Source organism: Alternaria ethzedia, assembly GCF_023757985.1.
Source record: "Alternaria ethzedia strain BMP 0044 chromosome Unknown scaffold_2, whole genome shotgun sequence".
NCBI lineage: Eukaryota > Fungi > Ascomycota > Dothideomycetes > Pleosporales > Pleosporaceae > Alternaria > Alternaria ethzedia.
In genome coordinates, this window is record NW_026056195.1 from 1,980,867 (window position 1) to 1,991,798 (window position 10,932).

General features: G+C 53.3%; 2 protein-coding genes and 1 non-coding gene across 3 annotated transcripts; 1 reads left to right on the forward strand and 2 right to left on the reverse strand.

The window, feature by feature from the left end:
• Positions 1 to 1,853: 1,853 nt before the first annotated feature.
• On the reverse strand, positions 1,854 to 3,907 carry J4E87_001462 (uncharacterized protein; the record flags this gene model as incomplete). The annotated part of the gene is made up of 2 exons (XM_049373106.1): positions 1,854 to 2,444; positions 2,495 to 3,907. 2 exons carry the CDS (start codon positions 3,905 to 3,907, stop codon positions 1,854 to 1,856), a joined length of 2,004 nt encoding a protein of 667 aa, XP_049237764.1.
• A 1,781-nt stretch (positions 3,908 to 5,688) lies between these two features.
• Positions 5,689 to 5,772, reverse strand: J4E87_001463. The gene has a single exon. It is a non-coding gene; the product is annotated as a tRNA-Thr (tRNA).
• A 1,160-nt stretch (positions 5,773 to 6,932) lies between these two features.
• Positions 6,933 to 8,294, forward strand: J4E87_001464 (uncharacterized protein; the record flags this gene model as incomplete). Its single annotated transcript, XM_049373107.1, has 1 exon — positions 6,933 to 8,294. The coding sequence occupies one exon, from the start codon at positions 6,933 to 6,935 to the stop codon at positions 8,292 to 8,294; it is 1,362 nt and encodes a 453-aa protein (XP_049237765.1).
• Positions 8,295 to 10,932: the final 2,638 nt, after the last annotated feature.

The following is a 10,932-nucleotide window of genomic DNA, read 5'->3' on the forward strand; positions in this document are numbered from 1 at the left end:
TCGTCAGGAGGTATGGTATGCGTCGAGCGTCGGGTCTGGAAGCAGTGAAGAATTTAGAGATTTGATGATGGACTGGCCTCAGGCAGTAAGCCACAAAGTGAGATAGAGATTCGAGAATTGGCTGGCTAGGTAATTGCACGGTATTCAAGGTTGTCCGCGCTTGAAGGAGTCGAGGCATCTACCGTTGTCAAGAAAAAACAGTGGTTGATTGAAGAAGGATAAGACGACATGTCGACGGTAGTGAATATCCAAATAAGGAAGCAACGCCGCGCTGCGCCTGCTTGTCAGACGCTAGGTCCGCGCGCGGATCTGCCCATCCACGCTACTGCGCCGTTCTGACGACGCCGTGCATACTGAAATCGAAGAACGATCTCTGATTAGTGGGTGCAGAGCGCTCGCGCGTTACATGTTAGGTCTCATTGGCTTTACGCCGGTGTGGCGTGCATGCTGGCATCACGTACTGTGCGCCAAGAGGTTCAGGTACCACGCTGCTGGGCTTCTTCTGTTTTACATCCTTGGAGCAAGAACCATAGCGCGTCTTCCGTAATGTGCAAGCTGCAACGAGTTGGCAGTGCTCAACTTGACGTCCTTCCGTACAACTCACACTGGTCATCGCTACCGCAAGCTACAAGCACGTGCGAGCCGCGTCTCTAAACAGACTAGCTGAGGCTCAAAAGGGATGCTAACGATCGGTGAAAACGTTAGACCTGGCCTCTGATACCTTAACATCGCTATTGGGCTATTCAAGTGACTGCTTCCTAAATTTGCGGACCGTTAAAGGCTCATCGTATCCGAATCCTCCACTATACGTTGCTCCTCTTTTCTTACTGTATGCATCGCTTAACTCTGCGAGTATGTTTACTAGCACGCTAGATATCAGTTCTTCTTCGTATTATAATCTGACCCTTCTCCAATACGATACTTGCTTGCTGATGCTTTGCCTTCCGTCCTACCGCGGGGTGTTCGGTCGCGCCACAGTAGCCAGATGATGGTACAGTCGGGACGCAGCATTGTTAGCTTTCATGTAGCAACGACATGCAACAAGGACCCACGTTCCGTAATCACAAGGACTTGTCGACTCGAGTGCGATCTAGTATTGTGTGTAACGTGTTGAGAAGATTAGGCACTATTGATGTCTTTGGTCCCAAACGGATGCACAGTACTTACTCGCATCCGGCTATGGTTGGAGATCCAGTAGGTATTCAGGATATTGCCCCTGCCAGGATGGCGACATGAGCGAGGAGGAAGTTTTATATACTCATTTCATTCCCTATCCAAATTTCCATTCTCAAAGAATCCCATACCCCTCCCTACCCTCAGCGACCCGGCACTTGCAAGCACTAGAGTAAACTCATATTGCACCAGGCGCTCAAGAGGCAAATGGAAAGAAGGTATATCCACATGGCTCAAACCAGCCCATCCGAAACCTTCCCAGCGGACAGGTAACACATTCAACTTCCATATATAAAAAAATATCCTCAAGACATTATCGACTAAAGTATCTCGCCTCGCCTGCTCCGGTGACCAGTCTCGATAAGTGAGATTGGGGACGGTTGACGCGAGGCTACAGGGGGTATAAGCATCGAAAAGCAAAGAGGTCTAGTAGTGACTTACCTTTCCACTGCGCACCCGCACACCTTCTACGATGTGCGAATGTGCAGTGGGAAGAAGTCACTACAGAGAATCGAAGCCAAGCGAAGGGAACAGGGTAAACAACGAATTCACAAGGAACCGCGTACCGCTAGTTGGAAAGGGTTCACAAAAGGAAATAGCGAAAAAAATGTCAAATCAAGATCAAGAAACCGCTCAAACGTTCCTCATAAAAGCACCAGTCTAGAATCAAACGTTGTTGTTTACATAGCCATACCAGGGACCGGCTTCCGTGCGGGGATAGGAACGGGTCCATTGGGGGTGATGGCGTTGGGGTTCATGGGACTGGGACCGGGTGCTGGACCTCGTCGTGGGTTGCCGGCCTGGCTCGCGGAGTTGGATCGTGGACGCCCGCCCATTTGGGGTGGGGGTGCCATCTGGGGTCCGCCGCCGTAGGGGCCGGGAGACATGGAGCGGGGTGGGCCGGCGTAGGGCGCGTTGCTGTTGGAGCGGCCGCGGGGAGGTCCTTGTTGGGGAGCGTTGCTGTTGGATCGCATGCGAGGGCTTTGTTGCATTTGCGGGGAGGGCATTTGCTGGGGCGACATCTGGCGAGGGGACATTTGGCGGGGACCGGGGCTGCCTTGGGGCATGTTGGGTGAGTTCATGCCAGGCGATTGGGGACGTTGCTGAGGACCGCCCGGACCCATGGCTGGGCGAATGGGTGGGCCGCGCATGTTGCCTGGTGGTGGAGGACCGTTGCGAGGAGGGCCGTTACGGGGCTTGACTGGGTGCTTGGAGAGACATGTGCGGGGGACAACACCTTGCTGCGAGCGGTCCATGCGGATGCAGAGAGCCTGAGAAACATTAGTCATGTTGTCAAGTTATGGGGTACAGTCAAACTTACCCATCCGTCGTCGTATTCGTGGAGCATGCGAACCAGCTGACCCGCGTGGAGATCGAGTTCATCTTGCATGGAAGGCTTGAAGTCAAGTTGAACACGGTGAACGTTGTTAGGACCGGGACCCATAGCAGGGCTCTGGGGACGACCACCAGCCATAGCACCAGCAACAGGAAGAGGACCAGCAGGAGCTGGGCCGGGAGACGCAGGGATGTCTTCAGTCCAGGCCGGGCTCGGGGGAACACTTCCGTTGTTGGCGGCGACAGTTGGCGGGGGAGGAAGCTCAGAAGTAGGAGGAGGGATCGTAGACATGGCAACAGCATTAGTGTCAGCGGTAGCGATAGCCGGAGCTGGGTTGGCAAAGTCAGAGCTGGGCTTGGAAGAGTGCATTGCAGAGGCCATGGGAGAAGCATTAGGAGGCGAGTCGGGGATGGAGGCTTGCTGAGTATCGACCGCAGCGTTGTTGCCAAAGGGGTTCGCTGAGGGAGGAGCAGATTGTGCCTCAGGGTCCTTGAATGGGTCGGCAGCGGGAGCGTTGGCGGCACCACGTCGCTCCCAGGCGCTGGTAGGACGGTCAGCGGATGCTGAAGGCGAGAGGTTACGGTTCTGGGATTGAGCAGCAGCACCACCGGCGGCAGCAGCGACGTTGAGCAAGTTTCCTCCACTCTTTCGCTGCTCGTTGAAAGCTGGGTCGAATTGGGTGACTGGGCGCAGGCTGAGGCGGGGGGCAGTTGAGGCGGTACGAGCAGAGCGGATGCTGCCTGCAGGAGCAGCGCCTGCGATAATTTGAGGAGGCGGTGGTGCAGGTGCGTTATACATCTCAGTCTTCTCGTTCTGAGCAGCAGCAGCGGCCATTTGCTTCTTCTTGCGGCGGTACAGGAGCAAGATACCAGTGAGGATAGCACACAAGACCAGGAGTATACCCAAGGCAAGACCTGCCTTCGCACCGGTGGACATGCCTTCCTCAGAGTCTGCTGCTGCGGCTGAAGAAGAGGATGCCGTAGCCGAAATGGTCGCGGCTGTGGCAGATGCGAGACCTGCGATCGACGAGGCAGGGCTGGGCGTTGGGGACTTGGTCGCTACCATAAGGGTGGAGGCGGGCTTGAGCGGGCTCTTCGCAGTTGAGGTCTCCTCCACGATTAGATCATCGTCGTCCTGGGTAGATGACGGCTTCCTGGCGGTTGTGGTGGGCTTTTCGGGCTTCGCAGTCTCCTCCGGCTCGTCCTCTTCCTCAGTAGTCGTCTCGCGAGCACGTGTCGCAGGCGCGGGCAGAGCGATTCCTGGATTCTTGGTCGGCTCCGGTCGTCCATCCTCTCCTACAGTCACGGCGACGACCGCCGTGACAATCTCGACAGGGCCGTCGTCGCGTTGCCGTCGCACAAGATGCGCTCCGGCGTGTTGGTGCGCCATGGCGTGCATTGTGACGTATCAAAAGGTCGACTCGGGGATTGGTAGATTATGTTTATGGTGTTTATGGCTCTTGGGAGAACTCCGCCGTCAAATTTACAATGACCAGCTATTGCGTTCGAGGTTCCGTTTGGTGCGTGATTACGTAGTCGCACAGTCTAGGATTTCTCGATCGAAGTCGGCTCGTTGTAAGGAATGTGGTGCTCGATGGGCGCACGGGGGTGGATGTCGTGTATTGGGTGAACTAGGCACTAGACAGAAAAGAGTGTAACTATGGTTATGTGGTAAAGAGTGAAATGCGACAGGTAGCGCTTGATGAAAGAAGGACAAGACGACAACCTGGCCGCAGGAGTACGTGATGTCGTGAGAGGAATTAGAGAGGCGGCGTGGAGGTGAAGAGCGTCGGCGCAGGACGCGGCAGAGACCAGGAAACAAACGGCAGAGCGCCAACCAAGCTCGAAACGCCCGCGTGCCTGGCAAGGCCGAACCGTGAGAGCTGATCCGTGCAGCCGTACATCTTGCCGTGATGCGCGTTAGCCTGAGGTTAGGTCCAGGTACCCGTGAATGGTGATTGGGCCTCCCATCTAATTTCCTGGGGGCGTTAGGCGCTCGAGCTATTTTCTGCCTCAGCCTCGCGTTGGTTCGCAGATGGCGGTGCACTCCCCCTTATCGAGGGTGACTATCGGCGCGTTTGATATGGCGACATGGGCTTGAAGAGCTAGATGTCATCATAGTTATTGTGTGGTGGCCGATGCGCATTGTTCGCATGTGCTCTCGCGGCGTACGACCGCTCCATCCAATATAGCTCATCGACGCGCCCAGTCAGCGTAAGCAGATCGAAAGAGCAGCGATATAGCGACCCAAGGAATATCCTGCACATCCGGTAATTACCTGCAGATGGCAGATGCAAGCCTGGGTGCCTCGTGCATGGAGGTTGCTTTCCTCGGCCGGTACCCGTCGAGTCGCAATTTCGCTGCTCATCAAAGCTGCATAACAACACGGCAGAGCCCGGTCGATGACAGCATGCCTGCGCTAGGCGGTTGTATGTTTGCGACGATTATCTCAGGTCGCGTGCCCTTCGCATCGTGTCGAAGCGTCTTTGGAATCTCAGGGCGAAGGAGTGCAGTGGCAAAAGTAATTCGCAGTGGAAATTGTCAGGTGTGGCATTAACAACAATGAAAGACCGGTGGTGTAATGTCGGTTGTTGAGGGCACGGCATGTCCATCTTTGTGTTAATCGTGGAATCTACGGTTATCGTCAGATGTTTTTTGGTTATATATTTCCTCGCGCATCGTTTAGCCGTGGTTTCTAGCTGGACGCATTGTATGATCGTGCAAGATAATCCATTGAGTTGCCGCTTTCAAGCGGAGTGATTTCTGTGCACTATTGCTAAAGGGTGTTGTACTATAATGATCAGGCCAAAGTCTTGATCTCTTTTCCACAGGCGTTGCAATGAGGTGCAGCCCTCCAGCGGTGGCCCCTAAAAAGCATATGTGATGGGCATGGTACCCGATGTTACCCCTGGAAAGACAAAATGGAAGAAAAGCTGTGCTACATGAGCATGAACTACACGTTCGTCTGTGGCGCACTGTTAGCACCTCATTGCCAAAAAGAATTACCTAGTAGCGAATTAAACTTTCGTGGGATTCGGCCTGCGCCTATAAGTTCAACTTTCCTCCACAACTATAACTACAACCACATCGACGCGAGCAAAAAGAATGCTACCGCGTCGACGACAACGGCGATGAATGTGCCTGCTACCAGAATTGAACCTTCACGGCACGTCAGCGCCCTGTCCTCGGTGCGACTCGAATGGGTGTACTTACTGGCGACCTCGTCATTACTAGTGACGCGCTCTACCACTGAGCTAAGCAGGCGGGTGTTGGTGTTGTTTGATGATGACTAAGACAAAAATGCCGTGTATGTAGTCGGAATAAACGTACGGGACAACAGGTCGATGTGTTGTACAGTAGGAGAGAGCAATTGTTGGAGTAATTAGTCGTGTTCTCCACATAGGTGGGCTCGTGGATACGGGGTTTCGATGCGGCGGTCGAACTAGCGCGACGGCTGCCGAAATAGCCCCAGAGGAATACCACCGTCGTGAAAAGGTGACATGCGAGACACGGAATACACTCCAGTCCGACTGAAGTAGATGGTGCGAAACCGTATAGACGTTCTGGTGAGGCGTTTGGCATGTGAAGCCTGCAGCTGGTGGGGACAGAGCCTCCAGAGAACCGGAGCTTGGGCGCAAATAAGTGGGGCGCGCTAAACGATGCGCTATCGGCGTGCAGTCACCGATTCCATAGCTTCTTCGCATTCTGTCTTTTCAGAATCCCGCATCATGCATTCGACGTCGATAACGCCATCTCAGGACCACTGAAGAACATCCATCGCAATCGCGGCTTCATCTTGTGTAGTCGTGGACCCAAAACCTGCTGCACCGCGCCTTCCTCGAACTGCTACTCAAGCTTTCACTCAGGGTCCGCGCACATTTGGTCGATCAAATCTTCTTTTGATGGCCAGCGCTGCTCCCATTCAGAACAGGCCATACCGCTCACACAAAGTACCGGCCTGTACGCGATGTCGTTCGCGCAAAATCCGATGTCACATCGACATTCCCGGAGAGCCATGTTTGTCATGCCGGGAAAGACGGCTCAAATGCCAGTATGTCGAAAGTTCAACGACCAGCTCTCCTACAGAGGAGGGCCCAGATCGACGGCCCTCCAAGCGGCGACGGCACAGCGAGCCTGAGGAAGGTCCTTCTCGGCCTCGCTCAGCACCCATCTTGCATAAAACCAACAACAATCCTTCTGCCTCTATCATGCTTGCGCCGCATTTCGCTGAAGATATAGACATCTTCAACCGACATATCTCGCAGCATAGAAAAGCAGAAGGTGAAGTGGAATCTTCCAACTATCAGACGCTTCTCCATGATGCAAAAGATCCCGTGGTGTACCTTACAGTGCCAAGGTTTCGGACTGGATTACCACCAAACAGCGGCTGCGGTAGAGAACAGCTGGAGATTGTTGAGCAGATAATGGGGCCTTTCAAACGAGAAGTGGTCGAGCTGTACTTCAACCACATTCACTACCATTTTCCCATCCTAGATGAGGAGATGTGTGAGATGCTGCGGACAGGGCAATACGGCAGAGTACCAAACAATTTGATGTGTGTCATCTTCGCACTTGCATCGCCACACTGGGCCAAGTCAGATACCCTGAAGATGCACCCCAAACCAAACTCATACTACGTTTGGAACAAGGCTATCTCAGCGACTCTGGAGGACTTTCTCAGCCCTGGAATGTCTACTATTCAAGCTGCAGTGTTGGACCAGGTTGGGCGGCCTTCGGTCTCTATTATCGGCAACATCACGTTATGTGGCCGGACCGTATCTCTGGCGCAGACATTTGGGCTGCACAGAGACCCATCAAAGTGGAACATTACAGAGAACGAGAAGTCAGTCCGGATGCGACTGTGGTGGTGCGTTCTCATCACGGACCAATGGTCTAGTGTCGCATATGGCGCACCACCGTATGTGTCAAAAGGCTACTACGACGTACCGCGACCGACCGTGAGCTCGCTCATTGGCACAAAGGCGACCTCACAGCAGAAGCAGACTACCACCTGCTTCATACATCTATGCTCTTTGACGGAGCTGCTGGCCGAAATCTTACCCTTCGTTTACCAGATCAGTCCAGATCGAATACAACTCGCCCGGGAGATTGATCGCTTCAAGCACGAGCTAGACGATTTAGAATCACAGCTACCGGAATGGCTCCCTCTTCCAAATCGACCGGGTACACCCATGCTATGGCTCTCGTTCCTCTCGATAAGGCTTGTACTTGCCCGTCTCATCTTCCGCGCAGCTGTCCTTGATGGAGACGGCAGTATAGGGCGAAGTCGAATGGACCAGTTGCGCATCGCATCATCAGCAGTCCTCGACTTCATATTGACCATGGGCGAAACCCAGTTCCTGGACTTTTGGCTGCCCTATGCGACACACCTCTTAGTGCATGCAATCACCGTGTCGCTGCGCTGTACTGTCGAGACTCAAGATCCTGAAATACGAAACGCATGCGTCTCGCGCCTCGAAGGCGTCATTGCGCATATTCAACATGCGCGAGACAACTACGACTGGGACCTCGCAAACTACTGTTTGGAGCGCTGCGCTGATCCTGTGTCGAAAATCGCATCGCTGAACGCACGAGAAGCGCCGCAGCCATCGGAGACGGAGCTTACCAGCGTTGCGCCTAATGGAAATGGGATCGATGTGCAGGTGATGCCTAATTTCGACGACGCGACATTCTTGTTGTCGGACATATTGGATCCGAACGCTTTCGATTTCTCTTGGGATGCGCTGTGGGATACGCCGTCTGGAATGACGAATTTCTCTTTATAGAATGCTCGTGTTTTGTTATACCCATGAATTTGGGCGAACCATCTGCGTAGGCCCGCATCTACCCCGCCCTGAGACTGCCTCACGTTACGACCGTTGCTGTGCCTCATTTCCTTGAAGTTGACCTACTCCCCACACTCTGGCTTAGAACTTAATCCACTTGGGCATCATCATTGCTCATACATCGACGTCAGTGCTTCGAATCGAAATGGTTTCTGTCGCAGACACCGAATGGATCAACCCTGAGCGTGGAGCGCACCAATCATCTGACGCACAGCCTGACTGTAAGATCTGCGGCGACATAAAGACACTCCTTTACTCTGACGAGCCCGAGAGATATGAATTAGAGCTATCTTTGGGCGTAGCCGAAGATCTCTTACAAAGCCAATGTTCTCACGTGGAGATGTTCAAAGATTGGCTGCACAACCGCATCACAGTCGATCCAGCCTGTGCAAAATGCTACCTGGACATCAAGGAAGACCCAGTGGAAAGGAGATGTATACATTTCCGGCTCCGGCATCGGTTCCATTCAGACATCGACACTGCACATTTGCGGCTGCTGTTCACGCGCAGGAGCCACGGCGTGGCACCGCAGTGCATGGGTTTACTTCGCAAGCTCACAGTACCCGGTCATCCCGGCAGAATGCGGGCTGTAGATCCTCGATGGATTGATGTGGACTTATTGAAGCATTGGATCCCATCGTGCGACGCAACTCACGGCGTTCGATGCCGCCAGTCATCTTGGCTCCAACAGTCAGAGGCTATAAAGCCCAAATACCTCGTTGATACTTTGGAAATGTGTGTCGTTGAGGGTGACCAAACTGCGGCCGAATACATCGCATTGAGTTATCAATGGGGCCAGACAAAGACACTAAGAAACACGATTGAAGTGCGGGAAAGACTTCTTAGGCCTTTCTCACTTTCAGACGGGGACCTTGCTCGTTTCATTCCACAAACAATTAGCGATGCTTTCGCTGTTGTTAAAGTGTTAGGCTACAGGTACCTCTGGGTGGATGCCTTGTGTGTGGTGAGTGCCTGCATTTACCAACTGATGCAAGGAGCATAGGCTCTGACACTATCTAGACACAGGACGATCATGTCGAGTTTGCTACGGAGCTGCGTCGAATGCATCGCATCTACAACTCTGCTAGCTTCACCATTGTTGCTGCCGACGGATCCGGCGCGAGTCATGGACTACGCGGGCTTAAAGGTCTGACCGCCGCAAGGAACCATTCTCAAGTGCCTATACAACTATCCGGATTCGAGCAGGTGGTCGAAAAGCATCCTTCGCAGCGATACATGAAGTCTCGGGATCGGGGCGCCTACCACACGAGGGCTTGGACGTTCCAAGAGTTTCAATTTTCACTCCGGAGATTAGTCTTCCAAGATGATGCCGTCGAATGGCATTGTCAAAATGGTCGATGGCGCGAAGATGTGATTAGGGAAATTCCTGGATTAGACCGCAGCGCCGATGTCATGTTGTACAGCCGTTCCACGGTTTATCAAGAGCTTGCCATTGCACTGCCCACAACGGGAACATTGGTCCCTCTGATATCGAGCTTCAATGAACGGAATCTAAGCTTTCCAGAGGACGCGTTACCTGCTTTTGCTGGTATTCAAAGCTTGCTCGAACAGATCTATCAGCCTGGCTTTCTATACGGACTTCCAGAATTTTGGTTCGAGCTTGCGTTGTGGTGGACTCCTTTCAAAGATCTGGAACGTCGCGTCGCTTCAAATCCAAGACCCTCTACTGAAAGGTCTTATCAATTGCCGAGTTGGTCTTGGGTCGGCTGGGCCGGTGGTATACGTTTGCCCGGTAATGAGACCCTGGGCCATGCAGGTGATGACTTTACAGAGCCCGTCACCAAGTGGTATACTCTTGTCCACCCTGTCTCTGCCGACCGAAGACCGATCAAGTCAGCATGGCATGAGTACCGCTCAAGGTTCATCGAGGGCCACTCAACCACGCTACCAGAAGGATGGAAGCAATACGCTGATGATAAGCACGGATACGTGTTTAGACACACTCGCGGAGGGAACTGCCTATATCCATTCCCAGTTCCGGAGCCTTCCTCTGCAAGTGTCAGCATGTCCGTCCCACAAACTGCGTACCTCACTGCCCAAACAAGTCGAGCGTTCTTCTTCGGCAAGAGCGTGTACATAAATCCATTACATAGACTGGGTCAGCATCCTTTGTGGCTGAAATCTTCGCAAGGTCAATACGTTGGCCTTCTTCACCTCCATAATGCAGAAGAAGTGTCTTTCTTCAAACACGAAGACGGCGAGTTCTCACGGAAGAAACCGCTCGAACTCGTAGCAATATGTAAAGGCACTTCCAAGGCTCTGTTATCCCCCGAACTAGACTGGGATGTCGAGACTCTGAGACGTTGTGACACGGGCAATTTTGACGATCGGGACAAGATCGGGAACGGGCCGCCCGTTGACTGCATGTTCGTGCTGTGGATCGAGTGGGAAGATGGAGTTGCGTACCGAAGGGCTTGCGGAACAGTCACTGCTGAAGCTTGGGAACAAGCAAGGGAGAAAGAGCTTGTTGATTTGATCCTTGGGTAGTGGATATATTAATTACGTAAGGCCGAGCATCCAAGGCCGGAAATCTTTCCATAGATGTACTGCCATACTC